At 44.7% G+C, this 27,090-nt stretch overlaps 1 protein-coding gene across 1 annotated transcript in view; it reads left to right on the top strand.

Moving 5' to 3' along the window:
- The window catches only part of CWC27 (CWC27 spliceosome associated cyclophilin), a 254,507-nt gene that overhangs the window by 28,484 nt on the left and 198,933 nt on the right, over positions 1–27,090 (top strand). The window contains exons 6-10 of the mRNA XM_038765725.1: positions 3,749–3,852; positions 7,800–7,869; positions 15,230–15,309; positions 21,086–21,122; positions 26,421–26,584. Coding sequence (XP_038621653.1) covers positions 3,749–3,852; positions 7,800–7,869; positions 15,230–15,309; positions 21,086–21,122; positions 26,421–26,584 — 455 coding nt within the window. The remainder of the gene's footprint in view (positions 1–3,748; positions 3,853–7,799; positions 7,870–15,229; positions 15,310–21,085; positions 21,123–26,420; positions 26,585–27,090) is intronic.

The raw sequence follows: 27,090 nt of genomic DNA, 5'->3' as shown, positions 1-27,090 counted from the left end.
CATTCCCTCCTGCAGAGAGAAGCAGCGTGGCTCAGTGGAAAGAGCCCAGGCTTTGGAGTCAGAGGTCACGGGTTCAAATCCCGGCTCTGCCAATTGTCAGCTGGGTGACTTTGGGCAAATCACTTAACTTCTCTGTGCCTCAGTTCCCTCATCCGTATAATGGGAATTAAGAATGTGAGCCCCCCGTGGGACAACCTGATCACCTTGTAACCTCTCCAGCGCTTAGAACAGTGCTTTGCACATAGTAAGCGCTTAGTAAATGCTATCATTATTATTATTATCATTATTACCCCCTTCAAAGCCTTATTGAGGGTACATCTCCACCTAGAGACCTTCCCAGACTAAGCCCCTCCTTTTCTCTTCTCCCATTCCCTTCTGCAGAGAGAAGCCGCGTGGCTCAGTAGAGAAGCAGCGTGGCTCGGTGGAAAGAGCCCGGGCTTTGGAGTCCGAGGTCTCGGGTTCAAATCCTGGCTCCGCCAATTGTCAGCTGGGTGACTTTGGGCAAATCACTTAACTGCTCTGTGCCGCAGTTCCCTCATCTGTAAAATGGGGATTAAGACTGTGAGCCCCACGTGGGACAACCTGATCACCTTGTAACCTCTCCAGTGCTTAGAACAGTGCTTTGCACATAGTAAGCACTTAATAAATGCTATCATTATTATTATTATCATTATTACCCCCTTCAAAGCCTTACTGAGGGTGCATCTCCACCTAGAGACCTTCCCATCATCATCAATCGTATTTATTGAGCGCTTACTATGTGCAGATCACTGTATTAAGCGCTTGGGAAGTACAAATTGGCAGCATATAGAGACAGTCCCTACCCAACAGTGGGCTAAGCCCCTCCTTTTCTCTTCTCCCATTCCCTTCTGCAGAGAGAAGCAGCGTGGCTCAGTAGAGAAGCAGCATGGCTCGGTGGAAAGAGCCCGGGCTTTGGAGTCCGAGGTCTCGGGTTCAAATCCCGGCTCCGCCAATTGTCAGCTGGGTGACTTTGGGCAAATCACTTAACTGCTCTGTGCCGCAGTTCCCTCATCTGTAAAATGGGGATTAAGACTGTGAGCCCCACGTGGGACAACCTGATCACCTTGTAACCTCTCCAGTGCTTAGAACAGTGCTTTGCACATAGTAAGCGCTTAATAAATGCTATCATTATTATTATTATTATCACCCAGACTTGTTACCTTTGTTCTTTCCCCTCCCGGCCCCACAGCTCTTATGTACATATCTGTAATCTTGGGCAGGGACCGTCTCTATATGTTGCAAAGTTGGATTTCCCAAGCGCTTCCCAAGAAATACAATTGAATGAATGAATTTGTAGGGATGTCTGTCTCCCCCGACCAACCCCGAGACTGTAAGCTCATTGTGGGCAGGAAAAGTGTCTTTTTATTGTTGTCTTATGCTCTCCCAAGCGTTTAGTACAGTGCTGTGTACATATCTATTCTATTTATTTACATATCTGTTCTATTTATTTACATATCTATTCTATTTATTTTATTTTGTTAGTATGTTTGGTTTTGTTCTCTGTCTCCCCCTTTTAGACTGTGAGCCCACTGTTGGGCAGGGACTGTCTCTATGTGTTGCCAATTTGTACTTCCCAAGCGCTTAGTACAGTGCTCTGCACGTAGTAAGCGCTCAATAAATACGATTGATGATGATGATGACTGTCTCTATATGTTGCCAACTTGTACTTCCCAAGCGCTTAGTACAGTGCTCTGCACACAGTAAGCGCTCAATAAATACGATTGATGATGATGATGCTGTGCACTCAGCGCTCAATAAATGCGATTGAGTGAACGAATGTGGCCTTCAGTCGGGGCTCTGGATATATACAGAAATTCAGGAAATCACAGCGAGGGCTTGGGGGAGACGAGCCCCTCTCGTTCAACGTTTAAAAAACGGAACATATGAGGGACGATCCCGATTCCTTTCTTGGCCCAGAGAGGAGAAGCAGTGTGAGCTAGCGGAAAGCGCCCAGGATTGGGAGTCAGAAGACCTGGGTTCTAATCCTGGCTCCACCACTTGCTGACCGTGTGACCACGGGCAAGGCACTTAGGTTCTCTATGCCTCAGTTTCCCCGTCTGTCGAACGGGAGTTTAGTACCTGCCTTTCTCCTTTAGACTGGGAGCCCCAGATGGACTGGGACTGGGTCTAATCTGATTGGATTGTTGCCACTGTGGCACTTAGTAAGCGCTTAACAAACACCATCATTGTTGTTATTGCTAGGAAGATTTGGAAAGAGGAAGGCTTTGCAGATGTTTGCTCGGTGACTGGATATTGCCCCTTTTGCAGAGGGCAGAATAAATGGAAGCAGGCTCCACAGGGCAGAGAGGTTTAGGCTGATGTTTGTATGTATTTATTACTCTATTTATTTATCATTCAATCAATCGTATTTATTGAGCCCTTGTCGTGTGCAGAGCACTGTACTAAGCGCTTGGGAAGTACAAGTTGGCAACATATGGAGATGGTCCCTACCCAACAGTGGGCTCACTGTCACAGTGGGCTCAGTATTTATTTTACTTGTACATATCTCCATCCCCCCCGTCTTACCTCCTTCCCTTCCCCACAGCACCTGTATATATGTTTGTACATATTTATTACTCTATTTATTTATTTATTTAACTTGTACATATCTATTCTATTTATTTTATTTTGTTAATATGTTTGGTTTTGTTCTCTGTCTCCCCCTTCTAGACTGTGAGCCCACTGTTGGGTAGGGACTGTCTCTATATGTTGCCAACTTGTACTTCCCAAGTGCTTAGTACAGTGCTGTGCACGCAGTAAGCGCTCAATAAATACAATTGATTGATTGATTGATTGAAGGTAAGACAGAGATCCTAGCCAGAGAGTTCGAACAGGGGGCCAAGGGAATGCCGAGTCTGCTTTTCCCAGGGCTTTAAAAATTTGGATAGGTTTCCACGTGTCATCTTGCTTGGAGGCAGGGGGATGGATTAAATGACCCTCTAGGGTCTGCTTATATAATAATAATGATAACATTTATTAAGCACTTACTATGTGCAAAACACTATTCTAAGCACTGGGAATCAATCAATCAATCAATCATATTTATTGAGTGCTTACTGTGTGCAGAGCACTGTACTAAGCGCTTGGGAAGTACAAGCTGGCAACATATAGAGACGGTCCCTACCCAACAGTGGGCTCCCAGTCTAGAAGGGGGAGACAGAGAACAAAACCAAATATGCTAACAAAATAAAATAAATAGAATAGATAGGTACAAGTAAAATAAATAAATTAATAAATATGTACAAACATATATACAGGTGCTGTGGGGAAGGGAAGGAGGTAAGATGGAGAGGTGACGAGGGGGAGAGGAAGGAAGGGGCTCAGTCTGGGAAGGCTACAAGGTGATCAGGTTATCCCATGGAGGATCACATTCTTAATCCCCACTTTACAGATGAGGTAACTGAGGCGCAGAGAAGTTAAGTGACTCGCCCAAGGTCACACAGCTGACAAGTGGGGGAGCCGGGATTTGAACCCATGACCTCTGACTCCAAAGCCCGGGCTCTTCCCACTGAGCCACGCTGCTTCTCCAAACTTATACGTTTTCCTTATCATCATCAATCGTATTTATTGAGCGCTTACTGTGTGCAGAGCACCGTACTAAGCGCTTGGGAAGTACAAGTTGGCAACACATAGAGACAGTCCCTACCCAACAGTGGGCTCCTTATTCCAGCAGCGCAGACGTTATGTAAGTGTTTTTAAATCCACTGCCATCCACTTCTTTCGGTAGGTGTTGTTCAATCCTTTCGAAGACATCGTCCCAAGGGACAATAAGAAGCTGAAGAAGGACAAACCGGAGGACGAGACAAAGAAGTTGAAATCCAAAGGCACAAAGTAATCATTTGGGGGTTGTTTTTGCAGCTCGTTAAGGTGGAGGGTTGAGGGCATCGAGCGGCGAACGAGTACTTGACGATGGAGGCCTTGAACGGCGGAGGAGCCTCAGTCTGAGGTTTTGGAGCCGAGACACCTTTGCGGAGGAAGTGATGATAGCGGTGGTTTGCTGCTCCCGGTCTCCTGCCTCTATTAGCTGGGTTCCTACTGAGGCACAGAGCGTAGTGAGCGAGCCAGCGAGGGTGGGGTGTGGCCCGCTGCCCAATAAATAAATAATTTTGGTATCTGTTAAGCGCTTACTACGTGCAAAGCACTGTCCTGAGCGCTGGGGAGGATACAAGGTGATCAGCTTGTCCCACGGGGGGCTCACAATCTTAATCCCCATTTTCCAGATGAGGGAACTGGGGCCCAGAGAAGTGAAGTGACTTGCCCAAAGTCACCCAGCTGACGGTTGGTGGAGCCGGGATGCCCTATGCCCACGAAGGTTTGTCACGGGCAGGAGCCGTGCAGAAATTGTGGTATCAGAACAGTGCTTTGCACATAGCGCTTAACAAATATCATCATTATTGTTATTTAAGCGCTTGCTTTATAAGCACTGAAGTGTGGTTGCAGAGACAACAGCGTCGTCCTGTTGCTCTGCCCCCGGGCCCTGGACGAACAGGGTATTCATTAATTCTTTGTCGTATTTATTGAGCGCTTACTGTGTGCAGTGCACTGTACTGAGCATTTGGAAAGTACAATTCAGCAGCAGAGAGACAGTCCCTGCCCACAACAGGCTCTCAGTCTAGAAGGGGGGGAGACAGACATAAAACACGTAAACAGGCATTAATAGCATCAATATAAATAAATAGAATAATAATAATAATGGTATTTGTTAAGCGCTTACTGTGTGCCAAGCACTGTTCTACGCCCTGGGGTAAATACAAAGTAATCAGGTTGTCCCATGTGGGGCTCACAGTCTCAATCCCCATTTTACAGATGAGGTAACTGAGGCCCTGAGAAGTTAAGTGACTTGCCCAAGGTCACACAGCAGACAAGTGGTGATGCCGGAATTAGAACCCGTGACCTCTGAGTCCTAAGCCTGTGTTCTTGCCACTAGACCATGCTGCTCCTCTGATATATATGTATCTATCTATATATAAAATAATATAAATTTCATATAATTATATTTTACTTATATAATTATATATATATATTTATATATCTATATAGAGAGAGATATATAGATATGCACATCAAAATAAACAGACATTAAATAAGTAGTATTATAGATTAAATAATAATGGCATTTATTAAGCGCTTACTATGTGCAAAGCACTGTTCTAAGCGCTGGGAAGGTTACAGGGTGATCAGGTTGTCCCATGGGGGCTCACAGTCTTAATCTCCATTTTACAGATGAGGGAACTGAGGCCCAGAGAAGTGAAGTGACTTGCCCAACGTCACACAGCTGACAATTGGCAGAGTCGGGATTTGAACCCATGACCTCTAACTCCAAAGCCCGGGCTCTTTCCACTGAGCCACGTGTAGAAGCAGATATGTACACATAGGCACACATGCTGTGGGGCCAGGAGGCACAGCCGTCTTCTAGACTGAGCCCGTTGTTGGGTAGGGACCGTCTCTAGATGTTGCCAACTCGGACTTCCCAAGCGCTTAGTCCAGTGCTCTGCACACAGTAAGCGCTCAATAAATACGATTGAATGAATGAGAGCCCAAAAAGGTCGAATCCACGGCCCTGCCCTCATAGAGCTCATAGTCTAGAAGCAGCGTGGCTCAGTGGAAAGAGCCCGGGCTTTGGAGTCAGAGGTCATGGGTTCGAATCCCGGCTCCGCCACTTGTCAGCTGGGTGACTTTGGGCAAGTCACTTCACTTCTCTGGGCCTCAGTTCCCTCATCTGGAAAATGGGGATTAAGTCTGTGAGCCCCCTGTGGGACAACTGGATTACCTTGTATCTACCCCAGTGCTTAGAACAGTGCTTTGCACGTAGTAAGCGCTTAATAAATGCCATTATTATTATTGTCATTATAATCGGGGTTGCCAATTGTAAGATCGATTTAAGATATCGGTACAGGCGGCCCCTGTTAAGAAGCTCCTACAGGCCCTGCCGTTCTGCCTTCTTTTCATCGTGGCCAGGAAATGTGTCTGCTAATTCCGTTGTACTCTCAAGCGCTTAATACAGTTCTCTGCACACAATAAGCCCTCGATAAATAAGATTGGAGTGATTCTCCATTCACTCTCTTGTTTGCCAGGGAACCTCCTTTTGTTTGTTTGTTTTTTTAAATGGGATTTAAACTCTTACAATATTCCAGACCTTGCACAAAGCGTTGCGGTAGATACAAGCTAATCAGGTTGGACATAGTACGTGTCTGACATAGAACTCACGGTACAGCACCTGTATATATGTTTGTACGTATTTATTACTCTATTTTATTTGTACGTATTTATTCTATTTTATTAATGTTTGGTTTTGTTCTCTGTCTCCCCCTTCTAGACTGTGAGCCCACTGTTGGGTAGGGACCGTCTCCATATGTCGCCAACTTGTACTTCCCAAGCGCTTAGTACAGTGCTCTGCACACAGGAAGCGCTCAATAAATACGATTGAATGAATGAATGAATTTTACAGAGGAGGCACAGAGAAATGACTTGTCCAAGGTCACACAGACAAGTGGCACAGCTGGGATTAGAACTCAAGTCCTTCCGACACTCAGGCCCGTGTTCTAGCCTTTAGGCCCTGCTGTTTCTCCCTGCTTTGAAGGAATTGGTCACCCTGCCCCTTTTGGTAAAAGTACAGTGCTCTGCACACAGTAAGTGCTCAATAAATACGATAGATTGATTGATTGATTGATTGGTAGTTGTTGAGCCCCTGTAGAGCTACAGACCGTGTCTATTTCTTATCAGTATCTTCTTTCCCAGTGCTTAGTACAATATTCTGCACCCAGTGAACTCTTAATAAATATTACTAGTACTACTACTGTATCTCTTATCCGTACCTTCTTTCCCAGTGCTTAGCACAATGTTCTGCACCCAGTGAACTCTTAATAAATATTACTAGTACTACCACTGTCATCGACAGAGCACTTCCTTAGAGAAGCAGCGTGGCTCAGTGGAAAGAGCCCAGGCTTTGGAGTCAGAAGTCATGGGTTCAAATCCCGGCGCCGCCACTTGTCAGCTGGGTGACTTTGGGCAAGTCACTTCACTTCTCCGGGCCTCAGTTCCCCTCATCTGGAAAATGGGGATTAAGACTGTGAGCCCCCCATGGGACAACCTGATCACCTTGTAAACTCCCCAGTGCTTAGAACAGTGCTTTGCACATAGTAAGCACTCAATAAATGCCATTATTATTATTATTCACTTCTCCAGGCCTCAGTGACCTCATCTGGAAAATGGGGATTAAGACTGTGAGCCCCACGTGGGACCACCTTGTATCTCCCCCAGTGCTTAGAACAGTGCTTTGCACATAGTAAGCGCTTAACAAATACCGTCATTATTATTATTATTATTATTACCGAGGGCAAAGCACTGCCCTGAATGCTTGCGAGAGGACAGCAGGAGATTTTAAGCTCCTAGAGGGCAGCTCGTTGGCAGTCAAGGCCAACAAACAGTTACCTCATCCAAAGAAACAATGAGTAAGGAGAGATCAATCAATCAATCGTATTTATTGAGCGCTTACTGTGTGCAGAGCACTGTACTAAGCGCTTGGGAAGTACAAGTTGGCAACATATAGAGACAGTCCCTACCCAACAGTGGGTTCACAGTCTAAAAGGGGGAGAATCTTTTAGACTTAATGAGTTTTATTTCTTTTCCCCCCAAACTGCCATGCTGCCCTGCTCGTGTGGAATTGTCCCATTTAGTGACTCTGGAAATTAAAATCTCCCTAAGGGGAGAAAATGGAAAAGATCCCTTTTAAAGGTTGCCCGCTGAGAGGTCTGCTTTTTTCCTTTTATTTTAAATAGGAATTTTAGCTTGCTCTCATTCGGGGAGGAAGCCGAAGAGGAGGAAGTGGAAGTAAACCGAGTCAGTCAGGTACGATGTTTATGTCTTCCTTGGAGTTGTACCAAGTTGTTTTTCTCTTTTTTTTCCCCAACGTCTCATCATCAATCGTATTTATTGAGCGCTTACTGTGTGCAGAGCACTGTACTAAGCGCTTGGGAAGTACAAGTTGGCAACATATACAGTCCCTACCCAACAGTGGGCTCACAGTCTAAACATCTGAGGTGGGTGCTTTGCTACACATCATCATCAATCGTATTTATTGAGCGCTTACTATGTGCAGAGCACTGTACTAAGCGCTTAAGTACACATCAAATCTCTCTTTGCCTGTGAGGCTCCTTGGGCCAAATCATTTGATTTTAACCCGCTACTAAAATGCCAGTAATTTTTGTTGAAGGGAAAACGGAGCTTCTGGTTTTTAGTAGTAATGATATATCTTAAACCAATCAATCAGTTGTATTTATTGAGTGCTTGAGTACTGTACTGAGCGCTTGGCAGAGTACAACACAACGATAAAACGAACATATTCCTTGCCCACCGTGAGCCTACAGTCTAGAGGGGGAGGTGAACTTTAATATAAATTCCAGCGCTTGGAAGAGTGCCTTGCACATAGTAGGTGCTTAATAAATGCCATTATTATTATTATTAATAAATTAATTGCAGGAATATACTTAAGGGGTGTGGTAATGAGTAAAGGGAGCAAATCACGCAGAAGGGAGTGGGTAAAAATGAAATGAGGGCGCTTAGGGAAATCCTCTTGGGGTAGATGTGCCTTCAGTAAGGCTCTGAAGGTGAGGAGTGTAGTTGTTGGCTGTGAATAATAATAATAATAATAGCATTTATTAAGTGCTTACTATGTGCAAAGCACTGTTCTAAGCGCTGGGGGGATACAGGGTGATCAGGTTGTCCCACGTGGGGCTCACAGTCTTAATCCCATTTTACAGATGAGGGAACTGAGGCACAGAGAAGTTAAGTGGCTTTCCCAAGGTCCCACAGCTGACAAGTGGCGGAGCCGGGGTTCGAACCCATGACCTCTGACTCCAAAGCCCGGGCTCTTTCCACTGAGCCACGCTGCTTCTCCAGTGTACAAACGTATATACATATATACAGGTGCTGTGGGGACACAGCAGACACGGAGTGGAGCCGGGACCAGAAGGCAGGTCCCTCCGACCGCCGGGCCCATGCCCTATCCGCTCAGACATGCTGCTTCTGTAATAATAATAATAATAATAATAATAACAATAATAATAGCATTTATTAAGCACTTACTATGTGCAAAGCACTGTTCTGAGCGCTGGGGAGGTTACAAGGTGATCAGGTTGTCCCACAGGGGACTCACAGTCTTAATCCCCATTTTACGGATGAGGTAACTGAGGCCCAGAGAAGTGAAGTGACTTGCCCAAAGTCACACAGCTGACAATTGGGGGAGCCAGGATTTGAACCCGTGACCTCTGACTCCAAAGCCCGCGCTCTTTCCACTGAGCCACGCTGCTTCTCTGTGAAGAAAAAGGGTATTCCAGGCCAGAGGTAACCCCTACCGTGTGCTGGGGTAGATATACGATAATGCGATAATCCAATCAGGGACACGGTCCCTGTTTCACATGGGGATAACAGTCGAAGAGAAGCAGCGTGGCTCAATGGAAAGAGCCCGGGCTTTGGAGTCAGAGGTCATGGGTTCAAATCCTGCCAGCTGTGTGACTTTGGGCTAGTCACTTCACTTCTCTGGGCCTCAGTTCCCTCATCTGGAAAATGGGATTAAGACTGTGAGCCCCCCGTGGGACAACCTGATCACCTTGCATCTCCCCCAGCGCTTAGAACAGTGCTTTGCATATAGTAAGCGCTTAATAAATGCCATCATCATTATTATTAGTAAGAGGGAGGGAGAACAGGTATTTTACCTTAGCTTACAAATGAGGAAACGGAGGCGCAAAGAGGCGACGCGAAGCTCGAGGCCGCGGAGCAGTCCAGAGGCACAGCAGTGACTAGAACCCGGGTCCCCTGTCTCTCATCATCAATCATATTTATTGAGCGCTTACTGTGTGCAGAGCACTGTACTAACCGCTTGGGAAGTACAAATTGGCAACATATAGAGACGGTCCCTACCCAACAGTGGGCTCACAGTCTAAAAGGTGATGAGATTTTCCCCCAGGGGGCTCACAGTCTTCATCCCCATTTTACAGATGAGGGAACTGAGGCCCAGAGAATAATAGCAATGAAGGCATTTACTGAGCGCTTACTCTGTGCAAAGCACTGTTCTAAGCGCTGGGGAGGTTCCAAGGTGATGAGGTTGTCCCCCGGGGGGCTCCCAGTCTTAATCCCCATTTACATTTTACATGGTCGTCAGACCAAATAGAATTATTAAAACTAAATGCACATCATTAACAAAGTAAATAGAATAGTAAATATGGACAACTAAAATAGAGTAATAAATCTGTACAAACATACTCCCCCTTCTAGACTGTGAGCCCGCTGGTGGGTAGGGACCGTCTCTGTATGTTGCCAACTTGTACTTCCCAAGCGCTTAGTACAGTGCTCCGCAAACAGTAAGCGCTCAATAAATACGATTGAATGAATGAATGAATATATACAGGTGCTGTAGGGAGGGGAAGGAAGTCGGGCGTGGGGGATGGGGACAGACACATTCCCTGCCCAAAGGAGCTTACTGTGTAGGGGTACTACTACACTTTCCGTGTGCAGAGCACTGTGCTAAGCGCTTGGAAGAGGACACTATAACAGACACATTCCCTGCCCAAACGAGCTTACAGTCTACACTTACCGTGTGCAGAGCACTGTATTAAGGGCTTGGGAAAGTACAATAAAAGAAAGCCCGGAAGACCCGATTCCTGCCCTCAAGCACCTTCAAATCTAGAGGGCGAGATAGATTTGAAAAATAAATTACAGCTAGGGACGAGGCAGAGTATAAAGACATAAGCGTTACGGGGCTGGGATTGGAATAATAATAATAACAATTATTATGGTATTTGGTAAGCGCTTACTGTTCCCCACAGCACCTGTATATATGTATATATGGTTGTACTTATTTATTACTCTATTTATTTATTTATTTTACTTGGACATATCTATTCTATTTATTTTATTTTGTTAGTATGTTTGGTTTTGTCCTCTGTCTCCCCCCTTTAGACTGTGAGCCCAATGTTGGGTAGGGACTGTCTCTATACGTTGCCAATTTGTACTTCCCAAGCGCTTAGTACAGTGCTCTGCACATAGTAAGCGCTCAATAAATACGATTGATGATGATGATGATCCGCCAAGCTAGCTCTCTTCCTTCCTTCAAGGCCCTACTGAGAGCGCACCTCCTCCCGGAGGCCTTCCCAGACTGAGCCCCTTCCTTCCTCTCCCCCTCGTCCCCCTCTCCATCCCCCCATCTTACCTCCTTCCCTTCCCCACAGCACCTGTATATATGTATATATGTTTGTACATATTTATTACTCTATTTATTTATTTTATTTGTACATATCTATTCTATTTATTTTATTTTGTTAGTATCTTTGGTTTTGTCCTCTGTCTCCCCCTTTTAGACTGTGAGCCCAATGTTGGGTAGGGACTGTCTCTAGATGTTGCCAATTTGTACTTCCCAAGCACTTAGTACAGTGCTCTGCACATAGTAAGCGCTCAATAAATATGATTGATTGATTGATAAATGAACCTCAGCCCCGGGCCTGCAGCCCCCGCCCTGCGCTAAGATGGCTGCGGTCCCCTCACCCGATCCGGGTACTCCTTCTCCCAGTTGTTGGATCTTTCCAGTGGGCCACGCTGCCTCTCTCTCTTCCGATTTTTATTGTGGGTAAATGCAGCCCGGAATGAGCGTTCCTCTGCTCTATTAGCTGGGCTACCATAACCCACCGCTTTAACTTCCTAGAAGCTGGCATGTGTGTGACATGCCAACTCCATCTGGAAACTCCAGTGGAATAATAATAATAATAATGGCATTTATTAAGCGCTTACTATGTGCGAAGCACTGTTCTAAGCGCTGGGGACTGTGAGCCCACTGTTGGGTAGGGACTGTCTCTATATGTTGCCAATTTGTACTTCCCAAGCGCTTAGTACAGTGCTCTGCACATAGTAAGCGCTCAATAAATACGATTGATGATGATGATGATGGGGAGGTTACAAGGTGATCAAGTTGTCCCACGGGGGGCTCACAGTCTTAATGGAAAGTCCGCTTCCCTCCAATTCTGCCGGCTCTGATACCTGATCACCTTGTAACCCCTCCAGCGCTTAGAACAGTGCTTTGCACATAGTAAGCGCTTAATAAATGCTATCATTATTATTATTATTATCATCATCATCACCCGGACTTGCTACCTTTGTTCTTCCCCCTCCCTGCCCCACAGCTCTCATGCGCTTAGTACAGTGCTCTGCACACACCGCTCAATAAATACGATTGATGATGATGATGATATCTGTAAACTTGGGTAGGGACCGTCTCTATATGTTGCAACTCTATATGTTATTACTCTGTTTATTTATTTTACTTGTACATATCTATTCTATTTATTTTATTTTGTTAGTATGTTTGGTTTTGTTCTCTGTCTCCCCCTTTTAGACTGTGAGCCCGCTGTTGGGTAGGGACTGTCTCTATATGTTGCCAACTTGGACTTCCCAAGCGCTTAGTATAGTGCTCTGCACACTGTAAGCGCTCAATAAATACAATTGATGATGATGATGATATCTGTAATCTTGGGTAGGGACCGTCTCTATATGTTGCAACTCTATATGTTATTACTCTATTTTACTTGTACATATCTATTCTATTTATTTTATTTTGTTAGTATGTTTGGTTTTGTTCTCCATCTCCCCCTTTTAGACTGTGAGCCCACTGTTGGGTAGGGACTGTCTCTATATGTTGCCAACTTGGACTTCCCAAGCGCTTAGTACACTGCTCTGCACACTGTAAGCGCTCAATAAATACGATTGATGATGATGATGATGATGATATCTGTACTCTTGGGTAGGGACCGTCTCTATATGTTGCATCTCTATATGTTATTACTCTATTTTACTTGTACATATCTATTCTATTTATTTTATTTTGTTAGTATGTTTGGTCTTGTTCTCTGTTTCCCCCTTTTAGACTGTGAGCCCACTGTTGTGTAGGGACCGTCTCTATATGTTGCCAACTTGGACTTCCCAAACGCCCAGTGCTCTGCACACTGTAAGCGCTCAATAAATACGATTGATTGATTGATTGCCAACTTGGACTTCCCAAGCGCTTAGTACACTGCTCTGCACACTGTAAGCGCTCAATAAATACGATTGATGATGATGATGTTATCTGTAATCTTGGGTAGGGACCGTCTCTATATGTTGCAACTCTATATGTTATTACTCTATTTATTTATTTTAATTGTACATATCTATTCTATTTATTTTATTTTATTATTATGTTTGGTTTTGTTCTCTGTCTCCCCCTCTTAGACTGTGAGCCCACTGTTGGGTAGGGACTGTCTCTAGATGTTGCCAACTTGGACTTCCCAAACGCTTAGTCCAGTGCTCTGCACACTGTAAGCGCTCAATAAATACGATTGATTGATTGATTGCAAACTTGGACTTCCCAAGCGCTTAGTACAGTGCTCTGCACACAGTAAGCGCTCAATAAATATGATTGAATGAATGAACGATACGAAGCCCGGGCCATGAACGTTTACCCCCTCCAAGCCCTGACTTTTTCAAAAGACCCCCAAGGCTCTTTCAGTCCGGAGAGCTTCAATCTGAATCCCCATCATACATGTAGGTATGATTCTTGACTCATTTGCTGTTTCTAGACTGTGAGCCCACTGTCGGGTAGGGACCGTCTCTCTATGTTGCCGACTTGGACTTCCCAAGCGCTTAGTACAGTGCTCTGCACACAGTAAGCGCTCAATAAATACGATTGAATGAATGAACGTAGGTGTGGGGATGGCACTGAGTTGCTCTCCTGTGCGTGATGGGATGAGGGATAGGGACTGTATATGTTGCCAATTTGTACTTCCCAAGCGCTTAGTACAGTGTTCTGCACACAGTAAGCGCTCAATAAATACGATTGATGATGATGATGACTGGAAGTTAAAAGGAAGTTACCCTTGGACCCTTTTGAAGTATATACACGTATATACGTATACATACATAGGTATATGTTTGTACAGTTCAGTGCTTAGAACACTGCTTTGCACCTAGTAAGTGCTTAATAAATGCCATCATTACTATTATTATTACAGATACTTGTACATATTTACTATTCTATTTATTTTGTTAACGATGCGCATGTAGCTTTAATTCTGTTTGTTCTGACGATTTTGACACCTGTCTCCATGTTTTGTTTTGTAGTCTTTCTCCCCCTTCTAGACTGTGAGCCCACTGTTGGGTAGGGACTGTCTCTATATGTTGCCGACTTGGACTTCCCAAGCGCTTAGTACAGTGCTCTGCACACAGTAAGCGCTCAATAAATACGATTGAATGAATGAACGTAGGTGTGGGGATGGCACCGAGTTGCTCTCCTGTGCGTGATGGGATGAGGACAGGAAGTTAAAAGGAAGTTACCCTTGGACCCTTTTGAAATATATATATATATATATATATATATATATATATATATACATATATATATATTTGCACAGATTTATTACTCTATTTTACTTGTACATATTTACTATTCTATTTATTTTGTTAATGATGTGCATATAGCTTTAATTCTATTTGTTCTGACGATTTTGACACCCATCTACATGTTTTGTTTGTCTCCCCCTTCTATAATAATAATAACAATAATAATAATAATGGCATTTATTAAGCGCTTACTATGTCAGATCACTGTTCTAAGCGCTGGGTAGGTTGCAAGGTGATCAGGTTGTCCCACGGGGGGCTCACAGTCTTCATCCCCATTTTACAGGCGAGGGAACTGAGGCCCAGAGAATTTGTGGCTTGCCCAAAGTCACACAACTGACAGTTGACGGAGCCAGGATTTGAACCCATGACCTCTGACTCCAAAGCCCGGGCTCTTTCCACTGAGCCACGCTGCTTCTCATGTACAGAGAGAAGCAGCGTGGCTCAGTAGAGAAGCAGCGTGGCTCTGTGGAAAAGAGCCCGGGCTTTGGAGTCCAAGGTCACAGGTTCAAATCCCGGCTCCACCACTTGTCAGCTGGGTGACTTTGGGCAAGTCCCTTCCCTTCTCTGGGCCTCAGTTCCCTCATCTGTAAAATGGGGATGAAGACTGGGAGCCCCCCGTGGGACAACCTGATCACCTTGTAACCTTCCCAGCTCTTAGAACAGTTCTTTGCACATAGTAAGCGCTTAATAAATACCATCATTATTATTATTATTACGGGGCTCCTCACCCCGCAGCGGGTGCTCAGTCGCTCCTGTTGACAGATCAAGTGCTCTCTTGTCTTTTCAGAGCATGAAGGGGAAGAGTAAGAGCAGCCACGACTTGCTGAAGGATGATCCCCACCTGAGTTCGGTTCCCGCTGTGGAAAGGTCGGACATTTCTCCCTGTGAATGCTTTCTTGTTGACCTCGGGTGAATACAATTCAGAAAAGCAGCGCCCAACTCTCTCAATATTCCCCGAGCCCTACCGCTCATATGTAGTACCCCTAATTTGGGCATTACATCATAATAATAAAGATGACATTTGTTAAGCTCTGCCCACAGTAAGCGCTCAATAAATACGATTGATTGATTGATTGATTAAGCACTTACTATGTGCAAACCACTTTTCTAAGCGCGGGGGAGGTTACAAGGTGATCAGGTCATTCCCTGTGGGGCTCACAGTCTTCATCCCTATTTTACAGATGAGGAAACTGAGGCCCAGAGAAGTGACTTACCCAAAGTCACACAGCTGACGATTGGCGGGCTTGGGATTTGAACCCATGACCTCTGACTCCCAAGCCCGGGCTCTTTCCACTGAGCCGTGCTGCTTCTCTAGTTATAATGGTATCGGTTAAGCATTTACTATGTGCCAAGCACTGTTCCAAGCCCTGGAATAGATTCAACATCATCAGGTTGTCCCATGTGGGGCTCACAGTCTTTATCCCCATTTTACAGATGAGGTAACTGAGGTACAGAAAAGTTAGGTGGCTTGCCCTTTACCCAGTGCTTTGGAAGACACACAAAATACACCCACTGATGTTAAAATTGAAGGAAGCAAAAAGCTCTTCTGCCAAGGTGGTTAGTAATAATGATAATATTAATCATCGTCATCATCATCACTGTTGTATTTATGGTTTTTTTATGGTATCTGCTCGGTGCTTACTGTATGCCAGGCACTGTACTAAGCACTGGGGTAGAAACAAGCTTATCAGGTAGAACACAGCCCCTCTCCCCATTTTACAGATGAAGTAACTGAGGCACATAGGTCACAGAGCAGACAAGTGGCAGAGCAGGAATCAGAGCCCAGTTCCTCCCGACTCCCAAGGTGGTTAGTAATAATGATAATAATAATCATTGTCATCATCATCACTGTTGTATTTATGGGTTTTTTATGGTATCAGCTCAGTGCTTACTGTGTGCCAGGCACTGTACTAAGCACTGGGGTAGATAAAAGCTAATCAGGTGGAACACAGCCCCTCTCCCCATTTTACAGATGAAGTAACTGAGGCACATAGGTCACACAGCAGACAAGTGGCAGAGCAGGGATCAGAGCCCAATTCCTCCTGACTCCCAAGGTGGTTAGTAATAATAATAATAGTAATCATTGTCATCATCATCACTATTGTATTTATGGTTTTTTTATGGTATCTGCTCAGTGCTTACTGTATGCCAGGCACTGTACTAAGCACTGGGGTAGATGCAAGCTTATCAGGTAGAACACAGCCCCTCTCCCCATTTTACAGATGAAGTAACTGAGGCACATAGGTCACAGAGCAGACAAGTGGCAGAGCAGGGATCAGAGCCCAGTTCCTCCTGACTCCCAAGGTGGTTAGTAATAATGATAACAATAATCATTGTCATCATCATCACTGTTGTATTTATGGTTTTTTTATGTTATCTGCTTGGTGCTTACTGTATGCCAGGCACTGTACTAAGCACTGGGGTAGATACAAGCTTATCAGGTAGAACACAGCCCCTATGCCCATTTTACAGATGAAGTAACTGAGGCACATAGGTCACACAGCAGACAAGTGGCAGAGCAGGGATCAGAGCCCAGGTCCTCCCGACTCCCAGGGTGGTTACTAATAATGGTAATATTAATCATTGTCATCATCATCACTATTGTATTTATGTTTTTTTTTATGATATCTGCTCAGTGTTTACTGTATGCCAGGCACTGTACTAAGCACTAGGGTAGATACAAGCTTATTCATTCATTCATTCATTCATTCAGTTGTATTTATTGAGCACTTACTGTGTGCAGAGCACTGTACTAAGCACTTGGGAAGTACAAGTGGCAACATCTAGAGACGGTCCCTACCCAACAGCGGGCTCACAGTCTAGAAGGGGGAGACAGACAACAAAACAAAAAAAACAGATTAACACAATAAAATAAATAGAATAAATATGTACAAATAAAATAAATAAATAGAGTAATAAACTAAATAGAGTAATATATCAGGTGGAACACAGCCCCTCTCCCCATTTTACAGATGAAGTAACTGAGGCACATAGGTCACACAGCAGACAAGTGGCAGAGCAGGGATCAGAGCCCAGGTCCTCCTGACTCCCAAGGTGGTTAGTAATAATGATAATATTCATCATTGTCATCATCATCACTATTGTATTTATGGATTTTTTTATCATATCTGCTCAGTGCTTACTGTATGCCAGTCACCGTACTAAGCACTGGGGTAGATACAAGCTTATCAGGTTGAACACAGTGTCATTTCCCCATTTTGCAGGTGAGGCCCAGAGATGTTGTCATTTGCCCAAGGTCACACTGTCAGCCAGGGTCAGAACTAAGATTGGAACCCTTTAATAATGATAATAATGGCATTTATTAAGCGCTTACTATGTGCAAAGCACTGTTCTAAGTGCTGGGGAGGTTACAAGGTGATCAGGTTGTCCCAAAGGGGGCTCACTGTCTTCATCCCCATTTGACAGATGAGGGAACTGAGGCCCAGAGAAGTGAAGTGACTTTCATTCATTCATTCAATCGTATTTATTGAGCGCTTACTGTGTGCAGAGCACTGTACTAAGCACTTGGGAATCAATCAATCAATCGTATTTATTGAGCGCTTACTGTGTGCAGAGCACTGTACTAAGCACTTGGGAAGTACAAGTTGGCAACATATAGAGATGGTCCCTTCCCAACAGTGGGCTTACAGTCTAGAAGGGGGAGACAGAGAACAAAACAAAAGATATTAACAAAATAAAATAAATAGAATAAACACGTACAAATAAAATAAATAGAGGAATAAATCCGTACAAACATATATACAGGTGCTGTGGGGAGGGGAAGGAGGTAAGATGGGGGGGATGGAGAAGGGGGAGAGGAAGGAGGGGGATCAGTGTGGGAAGGCCTCCTGGAGGAGGTGTGCTCTCAGTAGGGCCTTGAAGGGAGGAAGAGAGCAAGCTTGGCAGATGTGAGGAGGGAGGGCATTCCGGGCCAGGGGGATGACGCGGGCCGGGGGTCGATGGCGGGACGGGCGAGAACGAGGCCCGGTGAGGAGATTAGCGGCAGACTAATCTGTGAGACTTGCCCCAAATCTCACAGCTGACAAGTGGCGGGGCTGGGATTTGAACCCATGACCTCTGACTCCAAAGCCCGGGCTCTTTCCAATCAATCAATCAATCAGACGTATTTATTGAGCGCTTACTGCGTGCAGATCACTGTACTAAGCGCTTGGGAAGTCCAAGTTGGCAACATCTAGAGACGGTCCCTACCCAACAGTGGGCTCACAGTCTAGAAGACCGTGTGACAATGTGAGCACACTTTGGAAAAGCCCGGAACAAAATCCAAGGTAAAATTACTATATGAGCGCCCCGCTCACTCCCCTCCACCTCCACCCTCGCTCCACGGGTTTTTTTCCTCCTCCTCCTCCTCTTCCACCCCCGCAACCCCTCCTTCGGCGGCGTGTGGATGGGAACGCCGGGAGAAATAGCGTTTCCACTGAGCCACGCTGCTTCTCGATTATGAATTTCAACTTTCAATTAGTTTTGAGTGCCATTGATTGAACCTGACTCCCAGTCTGTTGCTCTTCGTACTGGGCCGTGCCAGTTGGCTCTGTAGAGAAGCAGATGTGGGGATTGCCAAATGCCACTTGTCCGCTGTGACCTTGGGCAAGTCATTTCACTTCTCTGTGCCTCAGTTCCCTCGTCTTTAAATGGGGTTAAAGACTGTGAGCCCTATGTGGGACAACCTGATCACCTTGTAACGTCCCTAGAGCTTAGAACAGTGCTTTGCACATAGTAAGCGCTTAATAAATGCCATTATTATTATTATTATTATTATTATTAAAGGGTTCCAGTCTTAGCTCTGAGAAGCAGCGTGGCTCAGTGGAAAGAGCCCGGGCTTGGGAGTCAGGGGTCACGGGTTCTAATCCCGGCTCCGCCGCTTGTCAGCTGGGTGACTCTGGGCAAGTCACAACTTCTCAAATGCCTCAGTTCCCTCATCTGTAAAATGGGGATTAAGACTGTGAGCCCCCCGTGGGACAACCTGATCACCTTGTATCCTCCCCAGCACTTAGAATGGTGCTTTGCACAAAGTTAGTGCTTGACAAATGCCATTATTATTATTATTATTATTATGTGGAAAGGGACTGTGTCCAACCTGATTAAAGCACAGCACAAAGTTAGCGCTTGACAAATGCCATCATTATTATTGTTATTATTATTATTATTATTATTATTATGTGGAAAGGGACTGTGTCCAACCTGATTATCTTGTATCTACTCCAGCGGTTAGTACAGGCTGGCACATAGTAAGCGCTGAACAAATAACATTAAAAAACCCCAAAAACCCAGGGCTCCTAGTTCCCAGTTCTGTGCCCTTCCACTAAGCCACCAAACGGGATTTATTCCTATGGAATTTACGGGTGTTGACATAAAATCAGAATCAACTGATAATGTGCCGACTTGTACTTCCCAAGCGCTTAGTACAGTGCTCTGCACACAGTCAGCGCTCAATAAATACGACTGAATGAATGAATAATTCATCTGGCTTGGAAAAGTGCCAGAACTCATTCAGTAGCCTAGTTGTCTGCCCTTTCATTCATTCAATCGTATTTATTGAGCGCTTACTGTGTGCAGAGCACTGTACTAAGCGCTTGGGAAGTCCAAGTTGGCAACATCTAGAGACGGTCCCTACCCAACGGCGGGCTCACAGTTTAGAAGGGGGACGTTGCTCTAGAAGTTGCTCGTCAACTCCTTCCGTCTGCTCTATAGGGCCTGTTTAAGTGGAGCGGCTTCGGAGAAACGAGCTTGATGGTGATGATAATGGCATTTATTAAGCGCTTACTATGTGCAAAGCACTGTTCTAAGCGCTGGGGAGGTTACAAGGCGATCAGGTTGTCCCACCGGGGGCTCACAGTCTTCATCCCCATTTTCCAGATGAGGCAACTGAGGCCCAGAGAAGTGAAGTGACTTGCCCAAGGTCACACAGCTGACAATTGGCAGAGCTGGGTTTCGAACAAGCTGTATATATGTATTATGTTTGTACATATTTATTACTCTATTTTACTTGTACATATCTATTCTACTTATTTTATTTTGTTAGTATGTTTGGTTTTGTTCTCTGTCTCCCCCTTTTAGACTGTGAGCCCACTGTTGGGTAGGGACTGTCTCTATATGTTGCCAATTTGTACTTCCCAAGCGCTTAGTACAGTACTCTGCACATAGTAAGCGCTCAATAAATATGATTGATTGATTTTTATTTGTACATATCTATTCTATTTATTTTATTTTGTTCGTATGTTTGGTTTTGTTCTCTGTCTCCCCCCCTTTATGTTGCCAACTTGGACTTCCCAAGCGCTTAGTCCAGTGCTCTGCATACAGTAAGCGTTCAATAAATACGATTGATTGATTGATTGAACCCATGACCTCTGACTCCAAAGCCCAGGCTCTTCCCACTGAGCCACACTGCTTCTCTAACTGAGATTGAGCGGACTGTAGTCGTGTAGAGTTGGGTAGGGACTGTCTCTATATGTTGCCAACTTGTACTTCCCAAGCGCTTAGTACAGTGCTCTGCACATAGTAAGCGCTCAATAAATACGATTGATGATGATGATGATGATGGTGTAGAGCACTCTGCTTTTTCCGTAGCTCTCATTCGTTTCATTCGGAAACCCCAACTTACTTGCATTTGTCTGTTTTCTTTTAGCGAACAGGGAGCCGACGTGATGAGGGATTCGGATGACGTGAGTAGCCCTTCCAATATAAATACGGAGCTTAAATTCCCTATAGAGGCATGCGTTTCAAGGGGCTTTAATTTAGGTTAGGGAGATGGCTAAGTACTATTGCATAGGGGGCAATTTATCAACTAGGTGCAGAATGTTTGAGAGAAATGTTTATGTTAGAGCCGCTGATTTACAAAAGGGGCTGACGCTACCAGTCGGACACGTGGATTCTTTTCTTTCCATTGGTTTTTGTTTCGTTCTCTGTCTCCCCCTTCTAGACTGTGAGCCCACTGTTGGGTAGGGACCGTCTCTATATGTTGCCAAATTGTACTTCCCAAGCGCTTAGTACAGTGCTCTGCACACAGTCAGCGCTCAATAAATACGATTGAATGAATAAAGAAAAGTCTAACGGTTTCTCCCTGCGGGAGCCTCCCTTCAATACAATTAATCATATTTCAATCAGTGGTATTTATTGAGAGCTTAACTGTGTGCAGTGCACTTCACTAAGCGCTTGGGAGAGTACAATATAACAATAATAATAATAATGGCATTTGTTAAGCGCTTACTATGTGCAAAGCAATCAATCAATCAATCAATCGTATTTATTGAGCGCTTACTGTGTGCAGAGCATTGTACTAAGCGCTTGGGAAGTCCAAGTTAGCAACATCTAGAGACAGTCCCTACCCAACAGTGGGCTCACAGTCTAAAAGGGGGAGACAGAGAACAAAACCAAACATACTAACAAAATAAAATAAATAGAATAGATCTGTACAAGTAAAATAAATAAATAAATAGAGCAATAAATATGTACAAACATATATACATAAGGTGATGAGGTTGTCCCACGTGGGGCTCACAGTCTTCATCCCCATTTTACAGATGAGGGAACTGAGGCTCAGGGAAGTTAAGTGACTTGCCCAAGATCACACAGCAGACGTGGGGGAGGCGGAATTAGAACCCATGACCTCTGACTCCCAAGCCCGGGCTCTTTCCACCGAGCCACACTGCTTCTCTTAACAGAGTTGGTTGACCCATTCCCTTCCCACAACGAATTTACATTGTAGAGCGGGAGACATGCATTAATAAAAATAAATAAATTATGCTGAGAGGAGTGCAAAAAGGGAGCAAAATGAAATAATAATAATAATGGCATTTACTAAGCGCTTACTATGTGCAAAGCACTATTCTAAGCGCTGGGGGGGATACAAGGTGATCAGGTTGGCCCACGTGGGACTTAGAGTCTTCATCCCCATTTTACAGATGAGGGAACTGAGGCTCAGGGAAGTTGTGACTTGCCCAAGATCACACAGCAGACGTGGGGGAGGCGGGTTTAGAACCCATGACCTCTGACTCCCAAGCCCGGGCTCTTTCCACAGAGCCACGCTGCTTCTCTTAACAGAGTTGGTTGACCCATTCCCTTCCCACAACGAATTTACATGGTAGAGCGGGAGACTTACATTAATAAAAATAAATAAATTATGCTGAGAGGAGTGCAAAAAGGAAGCAAAATCAAATAATAATAATAATGGCATTTACTAAGCGCTTACTATGTGCAAAGCACTATTCTAAGCGCTGGGGGGGATACAAGGTGATCAGGTTGTCCCACGTGGGGCTCACAGTCTTCATCCCCATTTTACAGATGAGGGAACTGAGGCTCAGAGAAGTTGTGACTTGCCCAAGGTCACACAGCAGACACGTGGGGGAGCCGGGATTAGAACCCATGACCTCTGACTCCCAAGCCTGGGCTCTTTCCACCGAGCCACGCTGCTTCTCTTAACAGAGTTGGTTGACCCATTCCCTGCCCACAACGAATTTACATTGTAGAGCGGGAGACATATGTTAATAAAAATAAATAAATTATGCTGAGAGGAGTGCAAAAAGAGAGCAAAATCAAATAATAATAATAATAATAATGGCATTTACTAAGCGCTTACTATGTGCAAAGCACTGTTCTAAGCGCTGAGGGGGGATACAAGGTGATGAGGCTGGCCCACGTGGGGCTCACAGTCTTCATCCTCATTTTACAGATGAGGGAACTGAGGCTCAGAGAAGTTGTGACTTGCCCAAGATCACACAGCAGACATGTAGGGGAGCCAGGATTAGAACCCATGACCTCTGACTCCAAAGCCCGGGCTCTTTCCACTGAGCCACGCTGCTTCTCCGATGCAAGGGTGATGCAGAAGGGAGTGGGAGAAGAGTAGCACCTGTATATATGTATATATGTTTGTACATATTTAATCCTCTATTTATTTTACTTGTACATATTCATTCTTTTTATTTTATTTTGTTAGTATGTTTTGTTTTGTTGTCTGTCTCCCCCTTCTAGACTGCGAACCCGCTGCTGGGTAGGGACCATCTCCCTCTGTTGCCAACTTGGACTTCCCAAGCGCTTAGTCCAGTGCTCTGCACACAGTAAGCGCTCAATAAATACGATTGAATGAATGAATGTAAATATACATTCTTTTTTGGAGAACGAGAATAAAGGCCGAAGCATTGAGCAGAGGGATGGAGTTGAGTTGGTTTCATGAGCGGAAGGCCGGGCACTTGGGCTTAATCAGCCGTCGCCGCATTTTACACCAAACAGGCGCCTTCCAATATGCTCATTTAAAGGCCACGACGGTCCTCCCCGCCAAATCCACTCCGAGAAGCCGGTCCCAAATGTTGCAGACGTGATACACCCATCATCATCATCATCAATCGTATTTATTGAGCGCTTACTAGGTGCAGAGCACTGTACTAAGCGCTTGGGAAGTACAAATTGGCAACATATAGAGACAGTCCCTACCTCTCACCCAGAAAGAGAAAAGAATAATTAACGCTTTAGGAGCACCGTGTCCTTCTGCTTAGAGGGACGCAGCGTGAGAAGCGGCGTGGCTCAGTGGGAAGAGCCCGGGCTTTGGAGTCAGAGGTCATGGGTTCAAATCCCGGCTCCGCCAATTGTCAGCTGTGGGACTTTGGGCAAGTCACTTCACTTCTCTGGGCCTCAGTTACCTCATCTGTAAAATGGGGATCATCATCATCATCAATCGTATCATCATTAATCGTATTTATTGAGCGCTTACTATGTGCAGAGCACTGTACTAAGCACTTGGGAAGTACAAATTGGCAACATATAGAGACAGTCCCTACCCAACAGTGGGCTCACAGTCTAGAATCGTATGTATTCATTCATTCATTCATTCATTCAATCTTATTTATTGAGCGCTTACTGTGTGCAGAGCACTGTACTAAGCGCTTGGAAAGTACAGTTCGGCAACAAATAGAGACAATCCCTACCCAACAATGGGCTCACAGTCTAGAAGGGGGGAGACGGACAACAAAACAAGTAGCAATAGCAATAGCATCAATAGAAATAGAATTATAGATACATGTTGTCAATAAAATAAATAGAATAATAAATATGTACATATATACACAAGTGCTGTGGGGTGGGGAGGGAGGTAATAATAATAATAATGGTATTTGTTAAGCACTTTAGCACTTACTATGTGCAGAGCACTGTACTAAGCGCTTGGGAAGTACAAATTGGCAACATCTAGAGACAGTCCCTACCCAACAGCGGGCTCACAGTCTAAAAGGGGGAGACAGAGAACAAAACCAAACATACTAACAAAATAGAATAAATAGGATATGTACAAGTAAAATAAATAAATAGAGTAATAAATATGTACAAACATATCTACATATATACAGGTGCTGTGGGGAAGGGAAGGAGGTAAGATGGGGGGGATGGAGAGGGGGACGAGGGGGAGAGGAAGGAAGGGGCTCAGTCTGGGAAGGCCTCCTGGAGGAGGTGAGCTCTCAGCAGGGCCTTGAAGGGAGGAAGAGGGATTAAGACTATGAGCCCCAAGTGGGACAACCTGATCACTGTGTATCCTCCCCAGCGCTTAGAACAGTGCTTTGCACATGGTAAGTGCTTAACAAATGCCATCATTATTATTATTATTATTTTTAGGCAAATAGAGGTTTTCTGTGACCATTAGAGGGATGCAATAAATAAATATTTATGATCAATAAATACGATTGATGATTAGATGGAAGGAACTGGGACAATACAAAGAGTTGATGAGAATCAACCAATTCCTGCTATTTACTGAGCACTTACTATGTGCAGAGCACTGTACTAAGCACAGTCCTTTTAGACTGTGAGCCCACTGTTGGGTAGGGACTGTCTCTGTGTGTTGCCAACTTGGACTTCCCAAGCGCTTAGTCCAGTGCTCTGCACACAGTAAGCGCTCAATAAATACAATTGATTGATTGATTGGGCTTAGTCCAGTGCTCTGCACACAGTAAGCGCTCAGTAAATACGATTGAATGAATGAATGAATGAACACGATAAGGAAGTACAATAAGGAAGTAAGGAAGCAGCGTGGCTCAGTGGAAAGAGCACAGGCTTTGGAGTCAGAGGTCATGGGTTCGACTCCTGGCTCCGCCACATTTTAATAATAATAGTAATAATGGCATTTATTAAGCGCTTACTACATGCAAAGCACTGTTCTAAGCGCTGGGGAGGTTACAAGGTGATCAGTTTGTCCCATGGGGGGCTCACAGTCTTCATCCCCATTTTACAGATGAGGAAACTGAGGCCCAGAGAAGTGAATTGACTTGCCCGAAGTCACACAGCTGACAATTGGCGGAGCCGGGATTTGAACCCATGACCTCTGACTCCAAAGCCCATCCCTTTTCCACTGAGCCACGCTGCTTCTGCTGTGTCTGCTGTGTGACCTTGGGCAAGTCACTTAACTTCTCTGAGCCTGTTACCTCATCTGTAAAACGGGGATTACGAGGCTCAGTGGAAAGAGCCCGGGCTTTGGAGTCCGAGGTCATGGGTTCGAATCCCGGCTCCGCCACATGTCTGCTGTGTGACCTTGGGCAAGTCACTTAACTTCTCTGAGCCTCAGTTACCTCATCTGTAAAACGGGGATTACGACTGTGAGCCCCACGTGGGACAACCTGATCACCTCGTATCCCCCCCAGCGTTTAGAACAGTGCTTTGCACATAGTAAGCGCTTAACAAATGCCATCATTATTAGATTATTATTACAATACAACAGAATTAGCAGACACTGTTCCCTGCCCATAATAAGCTTACACTGTCTAGAATATAGTAGCCTTTTAGACTGTGAGCCCACTGTTGGGTAGGGAATGTCTCTCTATGTTGCCAACTTGTACTTCCCAAGCGCTTAGTACAGTGGTCTGCACACAGTAAGCGCTCAATAAATACGATTGATTGATTAGTATAATGAAATTGATAGACATGTTACCTCATCACTGGGAGCTGGCTTCTCTGGAAGGCAAATCCTGCTTTCATCTCTACAGGATGAGAATGAAAGCGAAGAGGAAGACGACGAAAATATGGATAGTGACGAGAAGAATCACATGAAAGAACGTATTGCCAAAAAGTTAAAGGGGATAAGAGAAAACGTTAAATCGCTTTCCAAAGAATCAGAGAAGGAAGCGGAGAAGAAATCAGCTAGCCGCAGGTGAGTTGAATGTTGAGATTCCAGCTTTCTTTTAGCAAGGTTTCTCGTGCCGTATGGACGCTGAGTTTCTCAGTGAAATTAAGAATTCTCTCTCCTCCCCTTTGGTCAGAAAAAGGTCATTAGTTGTGTCCTCCAGGTGCCAGGTAAGTTCACAGTTTTCTTGTAACTTGTAAAAAGAAGTGTGTATTAATGCATGTTTGATCCTCAAAAGAAAACCAGATGGATCTAAAGAAAGTCTGTAAAAATTGTTAAATAAACTCTTCCCCCTCCATTCCCCTCTTTCCTTCTCTTTCTCTCCTTCTCTCTTCTCCCTATTTGTTCCTTTCCACATTCTGTGGACTCTTATAAATTTTTGTTTGTTTCTGGGGGGCTTTTATGTTAGTTTGTATTAAGCGTGTAGTTAAGAAGTGTGAATTAATGCATGTTTGAGCCTCAAAAGAAAACCAGATGGGTCTAAAGATAGTGTGTAAAAATTGTTAAATAAACTCTTCCCCCTCCATTCCCCT

The sequence above is a fragment of the Tachyglossus aculeatus genome, chromosome 23, assembly GCF_015852505.1.
Source record: "Tachyglossus aculeatus isolate mTacAcu1 chromosome 23, mTacAcu1.pri, whole genome shotgun sequence".
NCBI lineage: Eukaryota > Metazoa > Chordata > Mammalia > Monotremata > Tachyglossidae > Tachyglossus > Tachyglossus aculeatus.
This window is presented reverse-complemented; position numbering and strand designations above follow the sequence as displayed.